Source organism: Thunnus albacares, chromosome 9, assembly GCF_914725855.1.
Source record: "Thunnus albacares chromosome 9, fThuAlb1.1, whole genome shotgun sequence".
Classification (NCBI taxonomy): domain Eukaryota; kingdom Metazoa; phylum Chordata; class Actinopteri; order Scombriformes; family Scombridae; genus Thunnus; species Thunnus albacares.
The window spans coordinates 4,278,889-4,305,060 of NC_058114.1; the positions used below are offsets into that span (position 1 = coordinate 4,278,889).

Here is a 26,172-nt window from a genome sequence, read left to right on the forward strand (position 1 = left end):
TAAACTGGTCCCTCTGTGCTCCACAGCTTACACTGTAGCACCAGACAACTTTTAACACTAATACAATATATACAAACGCTTCTTCTGAATGTTTCAGTCCAACAATACACTACATAAACACTGGACTCCATCATCATGCCCTGTGTAATTTTCACTCCAGTTTCACCTGAACAAGGTCAGAGTTGGTACTTAAAGAGATTCAATATTTGGCGTCTGACATTCAGGTTGTGTTTCAGGGTGAAAGGGGGTCAGACTAGAGGCTGTTCTGGGTCGCTGGAGTTGAGTTGGGTTTCCATCATGGTTTCTTCTGGGTAGGGGTTGGGGTATGGGTTGAAGAAAGGGTTGGTGAGGCTGGTCATCGGGACGAGGGTGGGTGTTGTTGGTTTGGCAGCGTTAGGTCCGGAAGCGGCGGCGGCGTTGTTGGACGTGGCATCCCCGGCGGCACCACTCAGGTGGCTGGGTTCTCGGCCTGCAGGCTGGACATGCGGATCTGCGAGCTGCTCTTGCTGAGGATGGACAGTTGCGTTCCGCCGTTCACCCCACTGCTCGCCAGCGAAGGATGCCGGTGCTTCAGGTCCACAGCAAAGTACCTGTTCACCGTCCAGCTGCGCCATTTCCTCTTGATCTCCGATTGCACCTTGAGGGATATACTTCACAAGGTCATTATTAATGGACCTCGCTGGAAAGAGACAAGCTCACTGTCCCTCAGTCTCACTCTACCTCTGTCTGGTACTTAATGGACTGGTTCAGGTTCACAGTTTGTCTTGAAAAACAACAGTCAGGAGCCCAAATGAACATTGAAACAGGTTTTGCTTGCTGTAATCGTTCCTCCTGTTTATACTGACCATTAGAAGATCCCTCCAAAAATGCATTTTAATGTAAGTGATGAGGAACAAAATCAACAGTTCTCCGTCTGTGCAAAAATACGAGACTTTAGCCATCCAGGTTAGTCGAGTCAAGTGGATAATATCTTCCATAGTTACAGTCTGTTTAGTACAAAATTCCCTCTTTGTGTCTCCCCTTGATTTGACCCCTTGAAGATTTTAAATAACTTTTAAATACATTTTTGCACAGAAGGAGAGCTGTGGATTTTGTCCCCCACCACTTACATTGTAAGTGCATTATGAAGGGATCTTCTAATGGTCAGTATGAACAGGAGGAATTATTACAGCAACAAAAACCTGTGTCAATGTTCATATGTACACTTGACTATTATTTTAAGACATGCTTAAAAAATTGCGAACCTGTCCTTTAAGGCTCATTGTTTTCAGTTTTTACCGGTTTTCACTGAAAAATACCAGTTTTTACAAGGACCAAATTTGACACCCCTACACAGTCAAAACATGTTGTGTTTCCTGCTGTGAGAAGATGCCGAGCTCAGAAAATGTTTTCAGTAATAGAGAATGAAAAGATTAATGGTGAGAAAATGCAAATTAGCTTCTTATTATGTGCCAGACTCCCTCTGAGTAAGTAAAGAACAAACTGAAAAAAAAACAAGAAAGAGTCACAAGTGCTCTTTACCCAGTCAACTTCAGAGAGAGAAGACTGGAGCACACTGATTTATTTACAACTTTTAATAGTGCAAACAGACTAAAATTGCTGAAAAATGAATGGAGAACACCTTTTATTGTTCTTCCCCCAGTATTTAAGTGATGTATTTCAGATTTTCAAGAGTCATGTCAAGCATTTGTTGTGTAATAAACACTGAAAATAATGAGCCTCACTTGTGCCGTACAATCCATTACACAATTCAAGTTCCAGATCTATTTATTTGCATCTCAAACCTAATCTATTCCTACAGATAGACGCTGATTCTGTTTTCATTAAATTGTGCATTCAGTAAACAAATGTGTTTGTGTCAGTGATGCTTTTAAAGGAGGTTTACCTCTCCGTTCAAGAAGCAGTAGAGGACGGCCACCACGAAGCCCTGAAAGGTGACAGAAGGTCCGAGCATGAGACGAAAACAACTTGAAACCATTTCTCATACATGAATATAATTTCACTTTTTTAAATCTACATCCAACGGTGCAAGTGAAGATTTGTTTTAATGATTTATTTCAGATCCATTAAACATATGAGGTATAATCTGTCTTGTCTTGGTTCTTGTTTTAATCTTGATGAAAAATCTCATTATATGATTAATGTCAGAGCTTTTTTGGGACTCAGGTCCTTAAGGGCTGGTCCTGGTCAGGTATCAAGTCTTCATAGTCAAATTACACATTGCTGTGCTAGTCTTTCAGGTCTGGATGCTGAATATCCAAAGCTGCATTTTTTATTTTTAGCATTTTAGGATTTTATCAAAACTTAAGACTTGAAAGCAAAAACCTTCAAGTCAAGGCTTATAGCAGTCAGCTCTGACTCAAGTGCAAGTTTACAGATTTCCTAATATTATACGTATTTCTCCTTTAGTCACCTGGAAGGATCCAAGGCCGAGCTCGAACACCAGACGCTCTCTCTTGCTGACGTTCTCGGGAGAGAAGGCAAACACGGTGTAGTGGATCCCAAACAGAGGAATCAGCAGCAGAGTGGAGCGAGCCAACCTCCTGATAATAACAATCATAATCATAATAATATATATATATATATATATGTATTTGTATAACACATTTCATACATGAGATGCAGCTGAAATTACTTCACATAAAATTGCATAAAAACATTTAATAAAAGTAAGGGTTAAGAGTAAGAAGAAAAAGAAAATAAACCATAATATTTCAGCGAGATTCATTAAATATGCAAGCCACTAAAAATGTAAGTGGTCTACTTAAAGGCAAAATTAAAAAGGCAGCTGTTACGATCTTTATTGGCAGGCTGTTCAATAGTTTGGGGCCATAATAACGACAATATTGACAGTTCAGTCATTGTGCACGTGCAAGTAGTTTGCATGAGCTGGCAGGAAACATGGAAGCATGTATGCATCTTTGCACCTACGCATGATTCATCTGTCTGATAACTGACAGATTTATGTTCATTTTTGACAGAAGGATACATGAAGTAATTCCATTTCTGTCCCTGAATTGTAAAATTAGCCCATAAAATCCTTTTTAAGTGAGAATTGGAGAAAAAATCACATTAAGTGGTGAGAAAGAGAGGATTTTTGGATCATATAGTTCATTTTTATATATATTTGAATTTTAAATGATTGCTAGCTTCACAACAAATTGCCTGCTGTACTCGCATATCATACTAAACATATCATGACATTTCATGTACTTTAGAGGCAGTCTGTTCATTAAATGTGTACAGTGGTTAATGTTTAATTTAAAGCAAAGATTGAAATAAAACAGTGCAGCAACAAGGTTCAACCACAGGTCATTGTTTATGTGTTTTCATTATGTTTTGTTATTTATTTTAATTCATTTAGGAAAGAAAACTGATTTACAAAACAATTTGTTTTAAGACCGTTTCGAACAGCAGATGCCATTTTTCCCATTAGTAAATGAGGACTAACAGAGTTAAATGTTTAATACTCATTTATGAAAAACATTATGAGACTACAGATGTAATGATCAGTTATTCACACACATCAGTGAGCTGGTTTCATTATTGGTTGAGTGAAAGAACTGTTGTTGTTGCTTTAGAAAAAAATACAATCAGCACAATATTTCTGTTTCTGTATTTATTACTATTTTTACTATTTACTTGTGTTTATTCGTCTAATACGTTTGTCAGAATTAATTTCTGCCCAGTGTGCTGTTCAAACAGCCTGAACGAGGCAGAACGAGGCACAGTAACTGCTGTTTACACTCCTCTTTACACGAAGCAGCGTAAGATGCTATGACGTCATACTTATTGAGATTTATTGTGATTATATTTACATAGTTATCAAGAGTAGAAATTGTGCCAAAGTTATGACGTAAACTATAAAAGAAGGAACATCTGACCAGATCAGAATTGATTCCTATAACTGTAGCTAAAGAAACATTTGACGTTAATTCCAGGCAGCAAAGATACAACTGACTGTTACTTACAGGTAAATGCTGGATTCATTTCCTCCGATATCCGGGGATTGTAACTTCTGGACGAGGATGACTATTATACCAATGAAGAGCACAAAGTTGATCTGTAGAAAAATACAATGGGAAGACATGAGAAATAAACAACATCTTGGTAAAAGAAGCACTGTTCATTCATTCTCAAGCAGACTGATAACGCACCATAATTGAAGCCAGCACAGGTCCCTTGATCACCCACCAGATGGCAGCGTTGTCATTCATGTCCCAACAGCTGAGAGGGGGGGGAAAAAAAAACAACAATCAGGACATGAAGAGAAGATCTTCCACAAGGGAATCAATCCTACTGTTCATAACCTACCCGATATCATCAAAGTGCAGCCTCAGCACCGCCCAGATGGTCACACACACTGTGGGGGTTCCTGTTGTCATCATAAAAGAAGAGAGAAGAAGATCAGAATCAAATCCAGCAGCTCATTAAGTGTTTGTATGACACGTTTGATGTCAGATGTCTCACCCCAGCCGATGATGATGTACCAGTAGAAGTATCTCTTCTCAGGGAAGAAGGTTTCCACCAGCAACGTGAAGAGGTACAGACCCTCGATGAACAGCCAGAAGTAGTTCGAGAGGACGCAGTAATGGAAGAACACCATCACTGCTCGACACTCCAGCTTCAAGGAGGAATTAGACGGATGAGACGGATGAGACGGAGCTTAGAGCGTGAAAATTCACTAAAAATGCTGCTTGGTAACAGAACGAGAATCGACAGCTTTTGTGTGCAGGCGTGTTTGTGTTACTCACGGTGTGTATGAAGCAGTGCTCGCTGTCCTCCTTGGTGTACAGCACGCTGTCTTTGATGAAGACAGAAATAGCTCTCAAGATGAATGACACAAATAGGTTCATGTGGATGAAGTTCCTGGTACAGTGCAGCTTCCTGTGTCGAAAACCAGAAATGATCACATTCAATATCATGTACTATAACACTTCTGATTACTGTGCAGTTAGTTAACACATAGAAGGAGAGGTTGCAGTAATATAGTAGTAGCACAAATGGCAATAATTGTCAGTAAGTAAGTAAGTCAGTAAAACTTTATTTATATAGCACTTTTTTTAACAGTTTACCAAGTGCTTTGCAATGACATTGGGACACAAAGAAAATAGGACACAAAAACCATGAAAGACACATTCAAGAACACATACAGTCATCTCACACATACGAACACAGCAAGCATACAGTCATCACCCAGAGCACACACTTGAATTTATGAAGTGTTATGAGAAAGCCACTCTAAAAAAAGTAGGTTTTTAGGTGTTTTTTGAAACAGTCAAAAGATTCAGCTGATCTGATGGAAGTGGGGAGATTATTCCAAAGTCCAAAGGGTGCCAGGGCAACAAAAGCAGTCACCTTTGGTTTTTAGTTTGGCACGTGGTACGGCCAACAGGTTTTGGTTGGAAGACCTAAGTGTAGTGGTTGTAGTAGCAGCAGCTGTAACAGCAGTCGCAGTAGCACTAGCAGTAACAGAAGTAGAGGAGGTAATAAATATTCTGGTAGTAATAATTAGTAGTAGTGGAAGTGGTGGCAATTTGAGAGGCATAATTCTTTTAAAATCAATGACAATCAATCTAAAACCTCTAAAAACAAACTTTATTTATAATTTATCTTGACATTGAATTTGTCATCATTAAAGTCTGATCACGAACCTGCGCAGGACCCAGATAAGGAAGTCTATAATGAAAAAGGGACATTCATCTTTTCTCTTCAGTGTTACATCACCCCAAGGAACTCTAGACCGCCACTCCTGATTAGACAGGAAGTTATGAATCTCCACACTTTAGACCTGTGAGCCCCTTTTTTCCTCTGCTTGAATGTTTAACAGATTGGTTTGCATTGCATTATATTAGATTCCTATGTTTAGCAAAACCTGCATATCATTGAAATGCCAAGATTGTGGATGCATTAATGGTGTAAGTATATCCATCACTTAAACATCCTTGACTGCTATCACTTAATTTGTCACATCCTGTGTTTAGATGTGCCGCCCACACATCAGATGTTCTGCGAGCCACCAGTATCACTGTTTAAGTAGTTTCTTCAGTCTACTGTGGTTGCTACTACACAGTGTTTACCAGACAGACTCACCTGAATCTGCACAGGATGACCATGGCTGTGGTGAGGGACACCAAAGACGTGCTGTAGCCCACAGTGTACAGAGCCTTCACTGACACATAGTACTTGCCCTGAATTAGGAACACAAAACACACCAATGAAGACAATGTTTTTCAAACTTCTCACTGAAGCCCTGAAAGCTGCAGACACAGTGAGACGCACTGACCGAATGAGAACTGTTTCCTTCTTCATTCAGACAGGCGTCGACGTAGTGAGGAAACATATCCGACCAGCCGGACTCAGTGCAGTTTCGAGTCACCTTCCCCAGCTCTGAGGACACAGGACACTTTATTTGATTACAGCGAACACAGACAAAGTCAAACTTATTTCTAGACTACAATCAGGAAGAGAAGCAGACCTTAAGGGAATAATTATTTCAGTGAGAGCTGGAGTCAAATCGCACAAATTAAGGTTAATAAAGGATATGCAGGAATGCTACAGTAGATCTTAAATATCAAACATAGTATATATTTATATTCCACCTACAATAATCAGTCAGGTATAAACATCATGTGTGCCAAAATAGCCTTATGGAGAAGTGAGGACTGGAAAAAATGTTCTCACTTTACAAAAAATCTTGTTTCCATTTTGTTTTATTTTAATTGTCATAGTGCTTTACATACCTAGATCAACCATGTAAAGCACTTTGTAACTAAAAGTGCTGCAAAATTAAAGTTTATTATTAGTATTAGTATAACAAACACTTTTCTTTCCTAAAAAGTTATCACTTGCAAAGGTCTACGGCTCAAAACAGTGCTCGCGAAGAAAGTAATGGAAGTCTAAGAGTGCACAAATATTCATGCATTCATTAATTTTAACGTGCTTAATGGTGTCATTTCTGCACAGTTTCCCAAATCTGTATTTGGCTGAAATTACATCACAATTTCTGAACATTTAAATGATACACTATAATCTTCACACTGCAAGAAGACATGTAAACAAGACTGCCTCCAAAATGTCAATGAACTGAACTGGAATCATTAAATAATTCTGTATAATCAGTCTATTGCAGCTCCTCATTATCAACTGACCGAAGTCCTCTTCACTCGTGAACTGAAAGAGTTCGGGACAGTTGACCTCGACCACCTCACCGAACTTGGCAGCCTGCCAACACGTCAGGTTGTCCCACATCCACGGACACCCTGAGGACACAACAGGTAGACAATCACAACATGCTGCTCAGTATAAAAAGCCATATGTTCATTTTTTGGGGGGGAAAACAGATCCATCTGTGACTCATTTATCATTACTTCAAAACCACAGATCCATGAAATAATCATATGGAAGCTGAAATGTGATTCTCAGTGTGAGTTAGAAACTTCTCTTTTTAATCATCAAAATCTAATTTCAGAAATAAACTAACTGAATTATCTGGCAATTACATCTAGCTGCTCAGCCTGTTTACTGGTGTTTGTTGCTGTGGCTGTTTATTCTTAATTGAAATGTATAAAAGCATCAATTTCCGCAAACAATTAGAGACATAAAAAGGGTGAAAGAGTGGAGACCACAGAGTCTTACCAAAAGTGACATAACTGAGAAGCTAAGAGAGATTTTTTATGCATTTAAGTTTGATGGTTTGCTACTTTAATACAATTCATAACCCTAACCCTAACCCTAACCCTAACCATAACCATAACCCTAACCCTTTTGCCACAAAATCATAAAGTTAAATATTAGTCTGGATGGGACGCAATCATGGAGGTTATCTGGAGAGAATGGCTGCATACAGAACTGAATTATGGAAATATTTACAACAATCAGGTTGGTTTCCATCTGTGCTGCAAACAGCAATTCTGAAGCTGAAAGAGAGAACGGTTTGTTTCTAAATAAATTTTGTGAATTAGTCATGCAGCTACCCAGTAAGCTAATGAAGCTAATTAATATTCTAAAGATGCAGAAGTTGTCGTACATGCCTTTGTCTCCCCATGACTGAACGACTGCAATGATCTTTTAATGGCTGTAAACCAGGAATCACTCAACAACTCCAACAAAGTGTGACTGCCAGACTTTTAACTTAAGCCAGGAAAAGAGAACTTTTAGCACCACTACGCTGGTTACCAATTTGTTTCAGGATTGATTTTGACAGATTTTCTTTTTATCATTTTAAGGTCCTGAGACAACAAACTGCTGGCTGTTCCCATGTCTAGATTTAAAGGAGACATATCATGCACATTGCCAGGTCTATATTTATATTCTGGAGCTCTGCCGGAATATTTTTTGCATGATTTACAGTTGAAAAAACTCTTTATTTATCTTATACTGGTCCTTTATGCAGCTGCCCAGTTCAGCCTCTGACTGAAACAGGCCGTTTTAGCCCCTGTCTCTTTAAGGCCCACCCTCCTGATGAGCCAACTCTGTTCTGATTGGCCACCACGGGCTCCAGAGGATATGTAAACAAACAATAATAGTAGATTTCACTTCTTTTTCTCGTTCTTTACTCGACATGGAAACTTCTCAAATACATACACACGTGTTACAGTCCGAATCCAATCCAAAATATTTGAGTGAATTTTTGTCCCAGTATATTCATGCTCTGATGTGCAGAACAATAATTCTAGTGCTTGAGTTCCACCCGGAACATTTTGGCAGTGCACCACTCAGCTACAGCATGCTGGAAGCATGGATGTATGGATGTATGCTTGCCGACTTAGCCAACTTACCCTGGTTACCCTGGTTACCCCGGTACCTATGCTCTTGTAGTGTCGCTGCCATCATTATTATTGAAATATATGCTGTTATCTCCGTATTTCAACAATATCGTGTCACCTCCTTTCCCCTCCTCTCTCTGTGACGGTGAGCTAGAAGGCTACACATGTGCTCATAGAACTGGAGTTACATCCAGGTAACTAGTATGCACATTATATAACAGGCACAAGGAGTTTATCCACCCTTGTTTTTGGGGCCGGCCATTATCAGAGACCTGGCTTTTAATTGACTACCATCTTTAATTTGAGGAAATGCAGTATGTCCCCTTTAAGATTATAGGGAATTATGTCTTTAGTATCAGGGCACCTAAACTCTGGAATGACCTGCCTGAGAAGTTTTAAAGCACTTTGAAACATTGGTTTTGAATAATGCTACACAAATAAACTTTATTATTATTATTATTATTATCATTATAGGTGTGCATCTAATGTTGTTTAAGTGTTCTGCATGTTGGCATTTTTCAGACATGGAACACATTTGTTTACTACCTTGTCACATTGGGACACACACTTAAATGCTCAAGACCACGAGTGTTGTTGTTGGGACGGACCCAGTGTTTCTACTCCTGTCATTGGAGAGCCACTCCAAACCAAAAGAGACTCCTAAACAAGTGTTAAGAGGGAGAATTGGCGCTCAGCCTCTCTCAATCTGCTCCTCCCTTCATTCATCATCTAATTAGCCAGAGAGGTGCCCGTCAGTCACTGTCTCACTGATCAACTTTCATTTTAAGGATCATCATCATGAGATGCTGCCAATTAAAGCCTCTGACTGGAAATAGAGGCACACAGAGAAAAACATCAGAATTAATTTGCTTTGCTGAATCTCTCTGTTGGCCCTGCTTTCGTTGTTTTCAAACCCACATGCACGCACACACACACGCGCACACGCATGCACGCACATCAGTGAATTGTGTGTCTTTCTAATGATCTCTCTCTGCAGACAAGCAGGTCAGAGTCAACTACAATTTGTAGAATTATCTCCTGCTCGTTAGTATGAAGCCCCTGAAGATGTTCTTGTTATTAATCTCTGTGTTTATTCTTTTTTAAATTTTTAATTAGATCATGTTGAAAACTGTTACGACATAAACAAAATAGTGGTTAGTATGACGAGGGGTGGGGTGGGGGGGGGGGGTTTAAGGCTAAACAAATACTTGCTTACAAAACCTACCATCGTTCCCAGGATCATCCGAGGCCATCATTTCCATGCATTTCTCCTCCTCTCTCTTGATCACACAGTTAATCGGGACCTGCTGGCCGGAAACCTGTGAAACAACACGAACACACACACACACACACACACAGAAACACACATCACAGAGGAGAAAAAGAGAGAGTCAAGTGGCTGAAGATTACATCAGAGCAGAGAGGAAAGACCCAAAGGTAAAATGGAAGAGGCTGCTTCATTAGCTTCACCATGCAGTTCACACCACAGTGTGGGAGAGGTCTTAGCTCTGGGATCTGTTTAAACACTCAACCAATTAAACAAACCATTTCAGAGCTGCTGGCACTCTCCCCATGCTAACTGACCCAGAGGAGGGGCATTATTCTAGTGAAAACAAGACAGGAAAGGCTTTCAGACGTGCACTTTTCACACTGGACCGTGCCAGGCTTTACTGCCATCTGTTAAAGACCACAGACAGGCACACAGAGAGGACTGTTTATACTTGAACTCTCCCGTAGCTTCGACACAATCGAGGCCAGAGATCACAACGACAGGCAGAATCCCAGAGCTACGACTCCAGATGTGGAGGTCACGTCCAGAGACGCCTTCTTCACAAAACCTCTGACAGCTGCACGCCGGTATAGGAGGAAAGGAGGGGTGGTGGTAGTGGGTAAGAAGATGATTTTGTGTCTCAGTGTTGGCGTCAGCATGGGAGACACCACGTCACAGCTTTATGAGGTGTAGCAGGGGAGCAGTTGAGCTTTTATCAGCTGACGTCAACAGCACTCGCTCGGGATTCACTCAATGAGGAGTCACCAGATTTAATTGAGACACAATAGTTTTGGGGCATTGTGTGGAGCAAGCGTCGACACATTCTCTGTATCCACGAATCTGCCGGATGATTTATGTGCTGCACTCTGTAGCCGCAGCACCATTACAGCAGCGGGACAGTCGAGCTTAACACACCGACTGAGGAAAAGCACTCATATTTGGATTGATGACTGCTGTGGCTCTTATTCAGTCTTACAATTGGATAGATGTTGGACACATTATTGGGTTTGGAAGAAAAATATATCATCATCACGTTTGACTTCCTGTGGCTGACCTCCCCATTCGTCTTCAGACAGTTTTCAAGCATATTATTGTCATTCAACAAACGGGTTTCAGCTCATGATTTCTTGCAGACTTGCACAATTTGAAAACCTGAGCTGAAGCATCATTTTTGTGTCCAGAATATCATTGAAGACTTGTTTCCACAGGTGATGTTTGTCACTACGGTTTTATCTAATCACATATTCTTTGGTGAAAGTTACACAAAAGTAATATAAATTTTTTTTTTCCTACACTACAACTTTATTGAACAGGTTTTGAACCAGTGCACGCAATGTGTACACCAAGCGGCAACCTCCGGGGCTGAAAAATGAAGCCAATGAGGAAGTGCCAAAAACTGCAGTTCCTTGAATGGCCACTTGAGGCTCTAAAAGCGAGTCAATCCCCATAGACCCCCGTGTTAAAATGCTTTACATCAGAAATAAACATGTTTACAGTCTGGTACAAACAACGGTTTTGGTCTCTAAAGCTAATTTCCCCTTTCATGACAACTGTACGGGGGGTAAAGTTATGCATAATGAAGGACATGGCTGCTTTGAGTGACAGACCCGCCAGCCGCTAGGTGGCTTGTTTCAGCCATTCGGCCCGCCTCTTTGCTCATTTTTGATTGGCTGGGAGTTAGGCCGAGTCACGTACTGCCAAGATGGCGACGGCCGGAGCAGCTCATGGTAACCACCTCCATATTTTTATACAGTCTATGGAGTACACCAGTGACTGATTATCACTTTATGAACATTGGTGAACATGGTAGCTAAAGGCTATATCCTAAAGAGCTACATTTATATTACATACAATATCTGCATGTGGCAACTGAAGCATGTTTAAGATGAAAGTTTAGGAAACCATGTAATATTAGAATTATTGTAATTACGACTTGTAAATAATCTCAGCGTCCAAAGATCTTGAGATGTCCTGTGATATGAACACTCACAAGTTGTAAACATGGGAATCTTTCCCATCTCTACCGTCCATCCCATATGACATGAAGGCAGCATCAGGCTGAGTAATAAGAGTGATAAATTTGTCAATCAAGCTCAGTCTGTACACTCCTACACAGTCCATTCCAGGCGAAATTTACTCATGTGGTGTGGCCAACAACGGCAGAGACGGGAAATAGTGTGGGTAGGGGTGTAAACAGCATCTCCTCTGCTGTTTGTATTATTTTACTGTCCAGTTAAAAACTATAATATAATAAAGCAACATTTCCTAAATGACAAATCAATCCCATCTCCTCTCTCAAGCTGGCTGGATATTAGAGCGCCTCGTGATTTTATGTGTCATATTAAATCTGCGTCGCCTCATTTCACATAAACGCGAAGCGAAATCTGATCTGACTGCAACATGAGAAGGAATCTCATCTGATTAAATAAGTGGAAACACCTGAGAATGTGTTGAGCTTTTCAGGTTAAGGAAACATTTGGGTGGATATTGGTTAGATATTAAAAAACGTCTGAGCTGTTTCTGAGTTTCTGTGTTTGAGATTTAGCACTAAGCAAAAGTTTAGCACACTGACTTATTATCATTTAGGTATTAAGAATATCAACCTTGACTCGAGCCTGAAATGCTTTTATATTTTATACACCCATCCACCCTCCTGACCTCCACATCATAGCTCTTCACTGCTCCATATTTAAGTCTCTACTTCCTTTGTTGGCTCTGAACGCTGCCAGAGAACATCGATCAGTAACACAGATTAAGTGTATATGAACTTCATTTGTTGGGATGTGTGTTTGGAGCAGCAGGGAGGCCAAAAACACTGTGTAAGTGTTGGAAAGTTTAAAGAGTCTGTGTGCTTGTGTGATTATTACTTAATAATAAAAAAATATATCATATCCTTTTGATCACTTCACTATATCTAATTAGGTCAAACGGTGTAGTAAAAACAGCTTCATGCACGTGCGTAACTGATGGAGTGTGTTTGCGGCTGTGTAATGATTTCTAAATGATCACATGACCCAAAGAGTGATCACATGACCCATAGAGTGAGCCATGTGTCATATAATAATTCAAACTAATCCGGCTGTTTACTACATCGCATCCTTTGGGTTCACTGATTCTTCAACGTCAAAATATCATCAAAAACATCAATTTAGGATGCTGATGTGAGAGATTAGATTCAGGAGTTTAAAGGAAATCAAATGAGGTTGAACAGCAATGTACTTTTTTTTTTAGTAAAACTTGTTAAAGTCATGGAGCAACACACCAAAAAAACAAAAACAAACAAAAAAAAAAACATGCTATACATACAGACAAAGAAAGTGACAAAAAAAAGGGACGTTATGTGTTTCTGGTTTTGTATCATGTGATCTCCTCATTTATTCTGTCATCTGCTGCCTGTATGTACAACCTGCTTTTTGTTCACATGGATGTTTGCCTGAAACGTTGAAAGAGGAGGGAGGAGAGGAGAGGAGAGGAGTGGAGAGGAGAGGAGAGGAGAGGAGTGGAGAGGAGAGGAGAGGAGAGGAGAGGAGAGGAGAGGAGAGGAGAGGAGAGGAGAGGAGAGGAGAGGAGTGGAGGCAACATGGTTCCTCACAGATTTAACAGACAGGGATAATGTTGAATAAATAGTGAATAAATAATGAGAATGTATCTCTATCCATCGTTCCTGCCACCCACTGATCAATGAATTATTTATGCAGAAGCTCCATATGGTTACTTTAACTATGTGAATGACTGTACAAGTGCATGAAAATCAGGCCTCAATCCCTGTTTGGTGAATTTATTCAGGTGAAGCTGCACCTGTTGCTGAGCATGTTGATCATTCGGCCCTCACATACGCTCTCTGATTCACACAGAAAATGAAGATTCTGTAGGGTAAAAACTTTCACTTTCAAAGGAAAAATAATTTCAAGTAAAAGATGCTTTGGTAAAGGTTGATGATGAGCTTACCAGGGGCAGGAGGAAGAAGATGGCGAGGATCAGTGGGCTGATAACCGCAGTAGACATTTTGTGTTTCTCAGTCAGGAGATTCAGCGAACACGGACGATCACAGCAGTAGATCAGCTCACCTTGGGATCTGAAAAAGACAAAGAGCAGGACATATACATTACAGAGTATCTGTCACATCAGCTCTGTATGTGTGTGTGTGTGTGTGTGTATTTCCAATCCAAACCAGACAGCACTTAGAGAACTTCATCATAGAACTTTTGTTATTTTAACAATAGAAAAATGTTTAGAAAATCTGCATCAAATTTTGCATCAAAGTACATATATGATGTGTCCACTTGCTTTGTATTTATTTAGGTAAGTACAGTTCAAGTCTTTGTTTCTCAGTAAATTCTTAGAAGCTCTTAAGCCGTGTTTCCACGCCGAGCCATGCTGCTGCTTGGTAATGGAGCCGACCACTCTGGTAGCAAATGAGAAACTAATTTCACTTGTATCGTCTTAAAATTGATCATTTGTGCTCAACAAATCTTCCCCAGATGGATTTTTCACAAAATGTAAAACTGTATCTACAACATCTGAAATGCAGTAAAGTGGGGTGATGTTGCCAGCTGTTGCTCCCGCGCAGCTGCCTAGCCAGGTGGCTAACGCTACAACCGAGCCCACAGCTGCAGCCGAACAACAGCGCAGCAGTCCGGGTCTGTGACGTATCGAGGCTTAAAAGAGACTCCCCGACTTCACCCACTGAGGGAGGGATAGAGAGAGATATGTCTCACTGCTGCATTTCTAAGTTTTGCTCGTGAAACTGCATAAACTGTATCCATGGTAACCGCAAAAACAATTCATTTAGACTTGGCTTCTAATTGAGACTGGCCTTTATTTATCAAAACGTGTAGATATATCTGGTCATTAAAAGGAGTTAATAAAGTTTTAGGTAAGTTCATATATTTCAAATACCATCATCACTGAGTATTTCTATGATGTCATGTCACATTGACATACCTCGGCATACTCTGATCTATAAACTCTTCTGATTAAAGGTCTGTGGTTTGGAGATTAGTTTCACTCATACATATTTGTTTGCATGACATCACCTTTATTTTTCTGCTTCCTGATCAGATCCCGATCTGTCGTATCGAGCCGCAAACCAAACATTTCCTGCAGCTGCGGCTCCATTTTAAAAGTTTTCCACTAGAGAGGAAGTTGTATTAATTACTCAACACAACAGGACAGGCACATATTCAGCGCTACTTTGTCAGTTTTACATATTGCAGGCAAGGAATAATACATGCAGGAACAGCCACGGTGAAACGCTGCAGGCCATTCTACAGCGTTTTTGGTGAACCAGCGAGACACATCATCGAGGTAAACAGGCTTCTTTTACCTCACCACGGGGTGGGGGAGAGCAGGGGTCAAGACTGCATTCTATAAAGCCAAGGAGAGTAAAAAGGACAGAAAACCTGATAAGATGCTAGTTCTGCTTCACAGATTGAGAAACCACACGAGATTTGAAACTTTGATATAAGCATATGTGTGATAAGCTGTGGTTGTGGAGAATGGTTACTTAAATACCACAGTGAGATGTATTATTTTTAATTTATAGAGCTGTTGCTTAACAAAACCGCACTTGCATAGACACTCAAGAAACAGGAAACTGTGTGCATGCACAATGCTTTGTGCATGCACACAGCCTCGGTATTATCTGCTTACATATAACTGATTAAATGCTATAAAATCAATAATGTATGCATGTTTCATATAACCGATGAAATGTTTTGAATTTAAAGTAGATTTCTGATAGATAAATGGAAAATAATGAAGACCTCCCTCAGCTGCAGCTGTGTTAACGGAGATGTAACTCTGAGGAGAGGTCATTTTTGGGGAGTTTTGACTTTTCTGGAGTTTTTGTGCAGATTTTTATCTTATTAAATTGTATTCTTTTGAGATTTTGTAGTTTGTTTTGTGTGCTGAATAAAACTAATTAGATCATTTTGATCAATTGAAAGATCTTTTGGGTCCTGATACTTCATTCATCCAAGGCTCTTCAACCACATGTTCAGTAAGGCCCCCTTGCTTTCTAATAATTCTCTAATATGTTAGAAATGCTAATCTGTAGAATTGTTCGGGCAGGAGTGACTGAATCGGGTAAAAAGCCATAGCCATCTGTCAGATACTAACACATTTCTAGGAGGAGAAGAGACATTTTTAAACACATACTGATTCCACTGATAATAATAAAGTACACTACAACATCCTTGACAAACATGACAAGCTAGCTGATAGGCAGGAGGTAGCGTAGTAGTCCCAGTAACTCGAGCCGCACAGAATTACTTGTGAACGGTTAAATAGAACCAAACCAATAGGAAGGTGACTTCATTGGACCGTGGTCTAGGCTCCTAAGCAGTGCCAAGACTGACACTTCCATCAGTCCATCAGAACCAGTTAACACCATACCAGCGCAGCTTGAATGGTCATGGTTGCTCACAGTTTAGCTCGGCGCAAATAAGAGAAAATATCAAGTCCGCTGAGTCTCAACAATCCTCTGAATGTCTTATTTTAATGTAGAAAATGTTTAGAAATGTTTGATCTGAATCGGGATGAAGCACCAACACAACATGTCTGATCAGGTGCGTGCAATAGTTCATGAGAATTTTTCACAATGTGTTGCTCAAAATTCCAATAAAAAGTCCTGGACAGAAACCAACTACTGTAATCATTTGTTTGTTGGCACAAGTTCACAACAAATTCCATTCAAATCAGTTTATAAGCTTTTGAAAAAACTTTCAAATGGGCTGATAAATAACAAAAATATGTGATCTGATTCTGAACCAAGATTTACTAAGTTTACTGAGTGTTCAGAAACAACAGGACATCTGCTGCTTTGCAATTTTACTGAAAATCTGTTTAAAAACACAGAAAAGACTCCATTAATCCCTCTAACTTAATATTAGCTGACAGAAAACTGCAGGAAGCTGTTACAAACACATCATCTGCCTCTCAAATGATTTGCTGTACGTGAACACAAGCATGTCAGGCTGCATGTATTCTGGTATCTGCATGTATCTATGTGTCTTCATGGATACAGTCTGACTGCAGACCCGGAGGGTTCGCATGAGTAAAGCCAAGTATCAGGACTGAGCACTCGGGCCTCGTCCCACAGGGAGAGCTTGGCAGCTTGGCATTCCTACTCCACCAAAACCCTGCCAGCTACAAGCTCCTCCTCCTGCCGTTGTCAAGAGCAACAGCTGAGAGAGCTGCTGAGTTTGGATCTGAACTGGACCACGTGGACCTGGAAGCCCCTTCTGCTCGTTCTTCTGCTCCACTGTAAATAGATTTGATAATGTTCTTTATTTTCATCATGATAAGCATTTAACTGTCTTTAAAAGCTAACGTGTAGCTCTATAAAAACAGAGGAAACACCGTTTTTTTTAGATGCAAACTGAGCAGTTTTGATTTGAATATTAATGCATTACAGCTCCACACACAAACACTACCTTCATTCATATTTTGCTTGAGTAAGTCACAGAAGGACGCGCACAAAAACATAACACAACAAGACACAACATGAATGGGAGTCTGCGGCTTTGCCAAGGCCAACATAATGACTGCTGATGCACTTCCATAGAAATGCTTTCATGGTGAGTGCTCCAGCACAAACTGCCATTAATTCATTTTACTGAGGAGAAAAGAACAAACTTATGTTACAAACCACTGAAACACTGATGGTATCTCATGTGTGTGTGTGAACTATAAGTAAAGAAATTCCCATGAAGTTTTTTAAATCAAATGTCTTTCTCTCCATAACTAATAGAACAGTCTTTTACACTGAAACATGCAATATCTGATTTTTTTTTTTTTATTTTGGCTGCTTGGTGGCAACAAGCAGTGAACACAACACTGATATATCATCACCCTCTAATTGAGTGAGCAAACAGCTGCTTGCGGAGCGACATTATCATTCATTTGGAGTCGTGTTTCTGTCCACCTGGTGAATGTTAGTCCAATATTCACTCTCTTTTAGCTCTGTTTTAGCTCTCTACCGACTCCTGAGGGAAATATCTGGCTCTTTAGCTGCTAAATGCTCCACTATGTTCACCAGCTAACTGTGTCTGTTTGCTGTTTGGTGTTGAGCAGGTAGTGTACAGTGACTTTTTAGAGCTTTTTCTCTGAAAACAGCTGTCTGCTGCGGCCCAAAATGACGCTATGAGAGCACAATAAAGTTGCAGCCAGACAGATAAACAACGAGCTGAAACTCACTATAAAGCTCCGTAAGCCGAGAGGAGCTGCAGAGTCTCTGATAATTCTCTGTGGGTTCATCACTACGAGCCAAACACATTACACACTATCATGTGATACTGATATATTTATATCATGAAAATATTGATTATTGCTACTTAAAGTACAGTTACATTCAGTCCAATAAAATTCAGCAGCATTTAGCCCAGAAAGTAAATATAGTAACATATTGAGCAGATTGATCTCAAATTTTCATTTTCAAACACAATGCATCACTGTTTTTACTGGTCGAAAACTCTATTTGTTAGGATTTCAGCTGAAGAGTATGGGACTGGTGATTGTGTGACTGCATCTTCACGATAGAAAGAAGCTCACAGAAACCGCAGCAGCATGACAGTGGAAAGTTTCTCTGTGCTCACTGATATCGAAGTTAAAGGGGCGGGCCTACGAGCATGATATGTGACATCACGACTATTTGTGAAGCCGATCCTGGTTCAATATTCAACTCACGCAAGTGTGATGTGGAAACTTGAAGGCTCCGGTGCACAAACACTGAGAATGGACAGTGAAGTAGGTCCGGCAGAAAATGAAAATATTTGCATATTCATAGATTCAAAGTATTTCAGAGTATTTTCATATGTCTTAAAAACATGTCTGGAGGGGACTTTTAAGTGTTGGTCACACTGTTGGAAGTGTTGGAAGCTTGGTGACACAGTGACTACTCGCAGGATTCGTAGGTGAACTGCTGCAGCTAGCAAGCTAACCGCTAACTTGCTAGCTGGTGTGGCCACTGCTAGTCAGTCACAATAGCTCCAGTAGCTTCTCTCTGTTGTTCTGTTTACTTCTCCTAAAGCATTATATTCACCATTGTGAACCAATAAAAAAAAGTTACTGAAGAGGGAAAATAAAGCTCTCCTTGCTGATGAGCTTGTGAACAGTCAGTCAGCAAACTCATTAGCTTAACATGGTCACTAACGCAACAAAAACTTCACACGGTTCACTCAAAGGTCTGTCTGTAAACCGTAGGGATGTGCAGAGAGCCCAGTATTTGTATTTGTATCTGTATTTGTTGTCTTTATCTCTGGGGAACACCCCCAACTCTAGGAGTGATGTCCAAATTAGGAAATGTGCGTCATGTAGCAGGTGGATGTGACTCCCCTCGTTGAGACCTGCTGATAGACGTAACAGCGGAGCAGAGGAGAGAGACTGAGATAGTGATGTAACCAACCTGTGCGCTGCTATTTAACATGTTTTTTTTTTCTTCCCGCAAACAAATAATTTTTAAAATATTTGTATGAAACAAATATTCATAAAAAACCCACTATTTGTTGCCAAATAACGTATTTGTATTTGGGCACGCCCCTAGTAAACTGTTGCTCTTTTGTGGAACAGTATTAACTTAAAATATAAGTGAATAGTGGAACGCAGCTAATAAGCTATGATAGCTTCTGCCATTTTCTCCAGCTGTCAGTCCCTTCAAAGGTCAGTGCTGTCAGGACGGCTTTCTCTTGGTCAGTGCAACACATCCGCAGGTCAAAGTTCACCAAAATTGAACCAGATTTCATTGAAATGAATTGAACTGAATTGATGTTTCCAGACTTTTAGTCTCACTTCCAAGTCTGACTCAAGATAATGTCAACAGTAGGTGACATTACTGCTGTCAACAAGTGAATGAGTCACAGCTATAATAAACAAAACAAAGTTGTGCTTATCCATAAATTTAAAAAAATAAATAAACTTTGTGTGAGTGTATCGTTGTGCGTATGTGTGTGCAGCAGCTGCTCAGGACTCTCCTCCCCGAGCTGTAATCAGTGGCTTAATGAGTCTCAGCGGCTTTCATGTTCAACACTGTCAGCCTGAGTGTGTGTAATGTTTGATGCACCATCTAAAGAGCACACACATAATTAAAGAAACACACACACACACGAGCACGTTCAGTCTCCAGACTAAACAACCATACATTTTGACAGAGACACACCCATTAATCATTGAGCTGCACTGAAATTGCATTAAAACATCGTTCTTTACTACAGGTTTATGATAGCTCTGATAATAAACGCTTTGGCTCGGTGTTATGTTGCACCCCAAGAGGAAGAAGATGGACAGAGGAGGAAATGAAAAAAAGTAAAAGGAGGAGCTGAAGTGAGAAGAGAAGAGAGGAATCGGCGGCTTTCTTAAGAATGTGAGTGGGTGTTATGAAAAACAACTCCTCTCGGGAGAAGAGGAATTATTTCTCTCAGGAATAAGCGGGAGAAGAGAATAGAGGGTTTCTTAATGATCGCTTTGAAAACTCTGATGAGACGCATCATTAGAGAGAAAACGAAGATAGTAGAGAGGTGGGGGTGGGGGGGTGGGGGAAGAGTGACCTCATGTGTGTCTTCATGTTTGTGTTTTTGGTGGGACACTGGGAGCAGTTTGATCCTTCAGGACATGTCCTGATCTGGCTTTGACAGCTGTTGTGGCCTGGAGAGTAAAGGCATGCACTGGCTTATCCCCTCTCAGCTCACAAACAGACCCCAGACTCTCCTTTCTCTTCTTTCTATTCAACCTCTTATCTGGTGAACACTGGCTGCTGAAAAAAAAAAAAAAATTAAGAAGAGAGGAAAAATCTTCTTTTTGGTGCTTCACGGATCATCATCCAATGTGTTAATCCTGCAGTGGGCTGTCTAATTCCCAGTAATATCCCAGTAAGTCACTCAAGTCTCCGGCTCTAAATTTAGCCCAAGAAATTATAGGAGGAATTAATAAACACAGACATGACTTAGTCTTCATTATTTTGGGGATGGAGAGGGAGGTGCACATATTACACACACAGAGAGAGAAGAAGAAGAAGAGTGTGAGAGTATGAAAACTGTCCTGGTTTCTCGCTCCCATTATGTCCCGTTTTTCCCACAATTCACTGGGGAACTGCGTAGTCATGAGACCGAGGCAAAGATACTTTGGAACAGAAATAAAGGAGAAATAAAAAACATCACCCGTCACCATCAGAGACACACACACAGAAGCAGTTAAACAGACTGATCCCCCACAAGTATATTTATCTAAATATTCTACTGATTAAGTGGTCAGTTTTACGCAAAAATACCAAACATGTAATGAGTCCAAGTTCTCAAATGTGACCGTTCTTGGTCTTACACGTCATAGTAGGTCAAGCAGTAACACAATAGTTCATGTGCATTATAGTAAATTGAGGTTTTAGACAGTTAAGTCAAACAAAACAAGAAATCGGATGACGTCACCTTGTGCTCTTGGATGATGTGATGGGAATTTTTCACTGTGTTGTGATGTTTTGTGGGCCAAACAATTGCTCATTTAATTGAGAAGTTGCAGCCTTAGCTCTATCTACAGGACTCTAATCTTCATGCTCTACAGAACTAAACAAAGCCCCCAACTTTTTTTTTCCCTTTGGATGAGTAACTTTCCTTGGAAAACAGTTTACGATTCTTAAAAGATAAAGCTGGAGATTTAAATACCTGTAACAACTTGCCACCGCAAATGCAGCCTCTTGTGTTTTGCAGTCAGAACACCTGGTAAGGGGTAGATGATAGCACATGATAACACATCAGCCACAACTATTCTGGTATGTGTTGGTATCTGTTAGCTTTTATGATTTTCTGCCAATACAGTAATGGGCAAAAATGAATGAATGCAGCTTTATGTAAAAATCTGATTGTATAACTTTTATTTCTGCTTTTAGTTCGACATTTAAGAACTTCTATTCTTGCAGGCAATGCATGGTGACAAAAGCAAGAGCCAGTAGGAACCAGGTGACAGAGAGGTGTAGCAGGTAGGACACAGAAAAGAAGCAGGGCGTTGTGACTGCTCACGTTCCCAACATGACCCGCTGGGCAGCAAGACGGCGGCTCAACACCAGCATCAACTGCCTGAATGATCGCTTTAGAGCTGACTGCTGACTGCCTGCTCTGGATCCAAGCTGCTGCTGTGCAGGTCAAAGGTTAAGCATAACAGATTTACTCCCCTACAAAGAACTGCATTGCTATGAGATAATCAGGAATTTCAAAGAGGTGAAAAAAAATGTTGTTTTGTTTTATTTTAGGCCAATTTAAGCATCTGGTTTGGATGAAATGTATGATGACTTTTCTGCTGGTTTAGCTTATAGCTTACAATATATACTAACAAGATACAGAAATAAAAATAATGCATTTGACTAATAAAGGGTTGTGATATAATTATATATTGGCCGATAAATCGTTCTAGCGCTGTCTGACACACCAAGATTAGCGATTGCCTGCTGACTCTCTGGTAATAAAATTAGTGTCCATCTAGATTTGACTCATTTATCATCAATATATCATCAATCATTGAGTCATTCTTAACTAGAGCCGGAGAGTAAAGGTAACAGAAGAAGCAGCTGCAAAGAGGTGAAGAGCAGCAACGCCAACGTGTCATCAAGGTAAGATACATAATAAAAGATTACATGTTTTATGATGCTGTTTCTGCCCTGCAAACCCACTTCTACCACATCATGATCCTGGCTGTTTATGTCATCACGGAGCGGATATCCTAACCATTCAGTCTCATCTAGAGGATTCTCCTAACTGCAGCAATTACTTTATGGTTGCAACAGTTATTGTCTTATCTATTAATCATCATATCAAATCGCAAGAAAGGCCTGTCAGTTTCCCAAAGCATTCAAAGAAAACAGAAAATCTTCACATTTGAGAAGCTGGAACCTGAAAATGTTCAGCATTTTTGCTTTAAAAATGACCTAAATAATGAATCAACTCGATTTTATTTTATTTTATTTCATTTAACCGCAAAGTCTCTTGAGATACATTATCTCTTGCACAAGAGACATCTGGCCAGAATGGCAGCGTAAAATACTTTCGCTTTCAGCTCTAAATTGATGCCTGTGTTGTCTGTATATCTGTATATCATCAGTCTGAGGTGTTTATATGACAATTTAAAGGAAAATAGGGGTAAAATAAACTCTTGTACTCTGCTAGCGGGTCTGTCTATTCCAATATGAACTGTTAGACAAAGTTCACAAACACCCTACAAATTTAGTGTAAACATCATATAGCATCAATGAAATGTTAGTACATGTGGATACAGAACATGAAGTCATACAGTCAAATGTTTCATCTAAATCCAAATATGAATACATTTGAAGATCCATCAGTGAAAGTTGAAGGTAAACTGTTGGTTTGTGTTTATAATGTTCAGCCTCATCAGCACCGATAACTGGCTCTCCTTGATGTGACTAAATGATACTCGGCTCACGCGTGACACTGGGTGTGTTACGAGGTTGCCGTGCTGAGACTGGGCCCGTCGCCTAATGTCCTCTCCTCCCTCACTTTCTCTCTCTCTCTCTCCTCTGCTGCTCCTGCCAGCCTACACAAGGCTAATTGGGCCATTTAAATGTCAACATCACAGAGATCTGGGAAGTACAAAAGCCCTTCCCTGCCACTTATCCCTCCAAATGTTTTGTCTCAGGTTTTTAGCACTTAACGTCTTGATGACTTATTGTGAATATGTTTGTCTGCCATAAATCAAGCGAATCTAAACAGGATTCTGCAATAGTCCAACGTGCTGAGCCAGATGTGTAAATTTAAACAAAAAAGAACTGCAAACACACATTGTTGTCTTTTTGGATGAGCCTGCTCTGATATTTACTGTAAACAGCTGTCACTGATGTTACGCAGGAGGGTTTTATTTAAAATCACCTCTCACAGTGAGTCAGTGATTGATTGATTGCCTTGATATCATTGCTGTTTTTTTTTTTTTTTTGCAGAACAGTAGTTATGGATCCTGTTTGGCATCGACTCAGAATTCAGGGCAGATATGCCACTCATTCATCACTAAGTATGAATGAGGCTGCAGCTGAGTATTTAGAAATGTAAACAAACGGCTGAATGTCACACTTTTATTTTCACCACAATCCGCAGCAATCAACCCAAAGGGACCGAGATTACAAAAGAAATGCAGGAATACGTACACACATAAACACGCATAAGTAGCCAGAGATCCTAAGAGGAAGAAGACTTATGTCAAACACAAAGGACGAAGGGCTTTTCAGTGCTGTTTTAACCCTCACTGAAACACACAGGCAGCAGAAAAGCGACAGCATCAATTGTGATTCAGTGACAGTAGGATGCATTACAAGGTCACTCACAGCTTTTTACCCACCGGCTTGCATTTCACACATCTTCAGGAACACAGCAGGGATACAACAAACACAAATGCAATATAGAATAATATCAAAGTTATTGGTGGGTGATTGATTTCCTGCCAAAACCAATATGCTGCAGGCCTTCTGTAAGCTACATGGATCCATAATGCATGTATGACTGTACAGTAAGGCATGAAACCATGAAAGGAGACTGGTATGTCCATTAAAACACATTGCAACACTGACTCTAACACCATTTATAAGCATCATATATCATGAGATGTCCTTGAAAACAGCTCTAAGGATGCTTTTGTTATAACTCAGCACCTAAACAGACTTAAGAAAGGTTGAGACTCTGCTACCTACCTATGTGTCAATACAGTATGTTGAGCTTTCTTACTCTGATATTCCCATAAAACGCCTTTCTGTATCCCCAAATCCTCTGCTAAATGTTGCCCGTTTGCAGTAATTATGCAAACTGCGCGCTGTGAGCATCCACTGAAGGAAAGGAGGCTCCTCTCTTATCCCAGCCGACACATGCCGCAAGATCCCGGCAGGCTTATTTCCATTCTCCTCTCATACATGCACCGCCTCGCATCCTTCTACAAATCGACATTGGTGCAAAAAACGTGATGTTTATCTCGATATATTACCACTCTAATTCATCTATTTTTGCCAGATCTTACCATTGTATCGTTTTGGTTTCCGAATGCAACTCCCGCGGTCCTCCCGTGGATGCTCCGGGCTGATGAAAGGCTGCACACTCCGCAGGGGGACAAATCAACCCTCCCGGGGCTCCGAGGACACAAGACTCCCCCGGAGGCTCCAGGCAACACAACTTAAAGCCGAAAAGCAGTTTGGACAAAAATGTTGCGGACTCTCCACCGGGACGAGAGAGAAGGTAAATCTTGGTTTTTACAGGGGAAAAAAATAGGAAATTAATGAAGATCTCCTCTCCTGTGTGCGATAAGGGTTGAATTATCACTGTTGATATTTCGAGCAATTCCGCTGCCCTGCGGATGGCTGCTCCCGTCGCCCTCTACAGAAGAATGCACCGCGCATTTCAACTAACCCTCTCTCTCTCTCTCTCTCTCTCTCTCTCTCTCTCTCTCTCTCTCTCTCTCTCTCTGACACAAACACACACACACACACACACCCATGCGTGCGCGACAGAGCAACCTCAAATCCAATTTTGCATGATAGATGTGAGACATAAACGGGTTATGTTAAATAATCCAGTCAAACCGGATTCAACACAGAAAATGATATGAATGTGAGGTGGTGGAACATGAAGGAACATGTGTGTGTGTGTGTGTGTGTGTGTGTGTGTGTGTGTGTGTGTGTGTGTGTGTGTGTGTGTGTGTGTGTGTGTGTGTTATTCCTCCGTGAGGTCATTGTAACGCTTCATCGGATTCAAACGGGACCATTCAGGACCACGGACAGCGACAGTCATCGTTTTATTCAGCCTTATGAAAAATAGCCTATATAAAATTATGATGATCACGTGAGTTTTTGGTCTTATGAATAATATAATAATTAAAACAGGCATCTGTGAAGGATGCAGCAAATCTGAAAGGTGCATTAAAATGATCTGGAATATAGGAAAGCTGAATATCTCCGCCATCCACAATGAATAACAAATCACTAACTCGTTGTCTGAATCAAAAAACTGAGCATGATGTCTTCACAGTCACCACACTTCAACCTATTTGAGAACTTATGCCAGGTTTTGGACATGTTAAAGGGTTCAGCTTCAAAAAAAATGGTTTGTACAAAGTGTAATGTGTAAAGGTAGATATGTTAATACCTGTTTCAAATGGCCA

The 26,172-nt window shown here is 40.4% G+C and overlaps 1 protein-coding gene across 1 annotated transcript; it reads right to left on the reverse strand.

The window, feature by feature from the left end:
* Window positions 1-363: 363 nt before the first annotated feature.
* On the reverse strand, window positions 364-25,443 carry adcyap1r1b (adenylate cyclase activating polypeptide 1b (pituitary) receptor type I). Its single transcript, XM_044362713.1, has 14 exons — window positions 25,036-25,443; window positions 13,987-14,113; window positions 9,994-10,087; window positions 7,152-7,262; window positions 6,287-6,390; window positions 6,094-6,191; window positions 4,755-4,887; window positions 4,471-4,624; window positions 4,315-4,375; window positions 4,158-4,227; window positions 3,972-4,063; window positions 2,414-2,543; window positions 1,886-1,927; window positions 364-637 (listed from the first exon to the last, which is right to left on the reverse strand). Exons 2-14 carry the CDS (start codon window positions 14,041-14,043, stop codon window positions 449-451), a joined length of 1,335 nt encoding a protein of 444 aa, XP_044218648.1. The 5' UTR covers window positions 14,044-14,113; window positions 25,036-25,443; the 3' UTR covers window positions 364-448.
* Window positions 25,444-26,172: the final 729 nt, after the last annotated feature.

What these genes read in the sequence shown, in the direction of transcription:
- adcyap1r1b (XM_044362713.1), bottom strand. Translation starts at nt 14,043, where the DNA reads ATGTCTACTGCGGTTATCAGCCCACTGATCCTCGCCATCTTCTTCCTC. An exon ending in TCTTCTTCCTCCTGCCCCTG is followed by an intron (nt 10,088 to 13,986) that starts GTAAGCTCATCA and finishes GTTGTTTCACAG; the next exon opens with GTTTCCGGCCAGCAGGTCCC. An exon ending in GTACATCATCATCGGCTGGG is followed by an intron (nt 4,376 to 4,470) that starts GTGAGACATCTG and finishes TGATGACAACAG; the next exon opens with GAACCCCCACAGTGTGTGTG.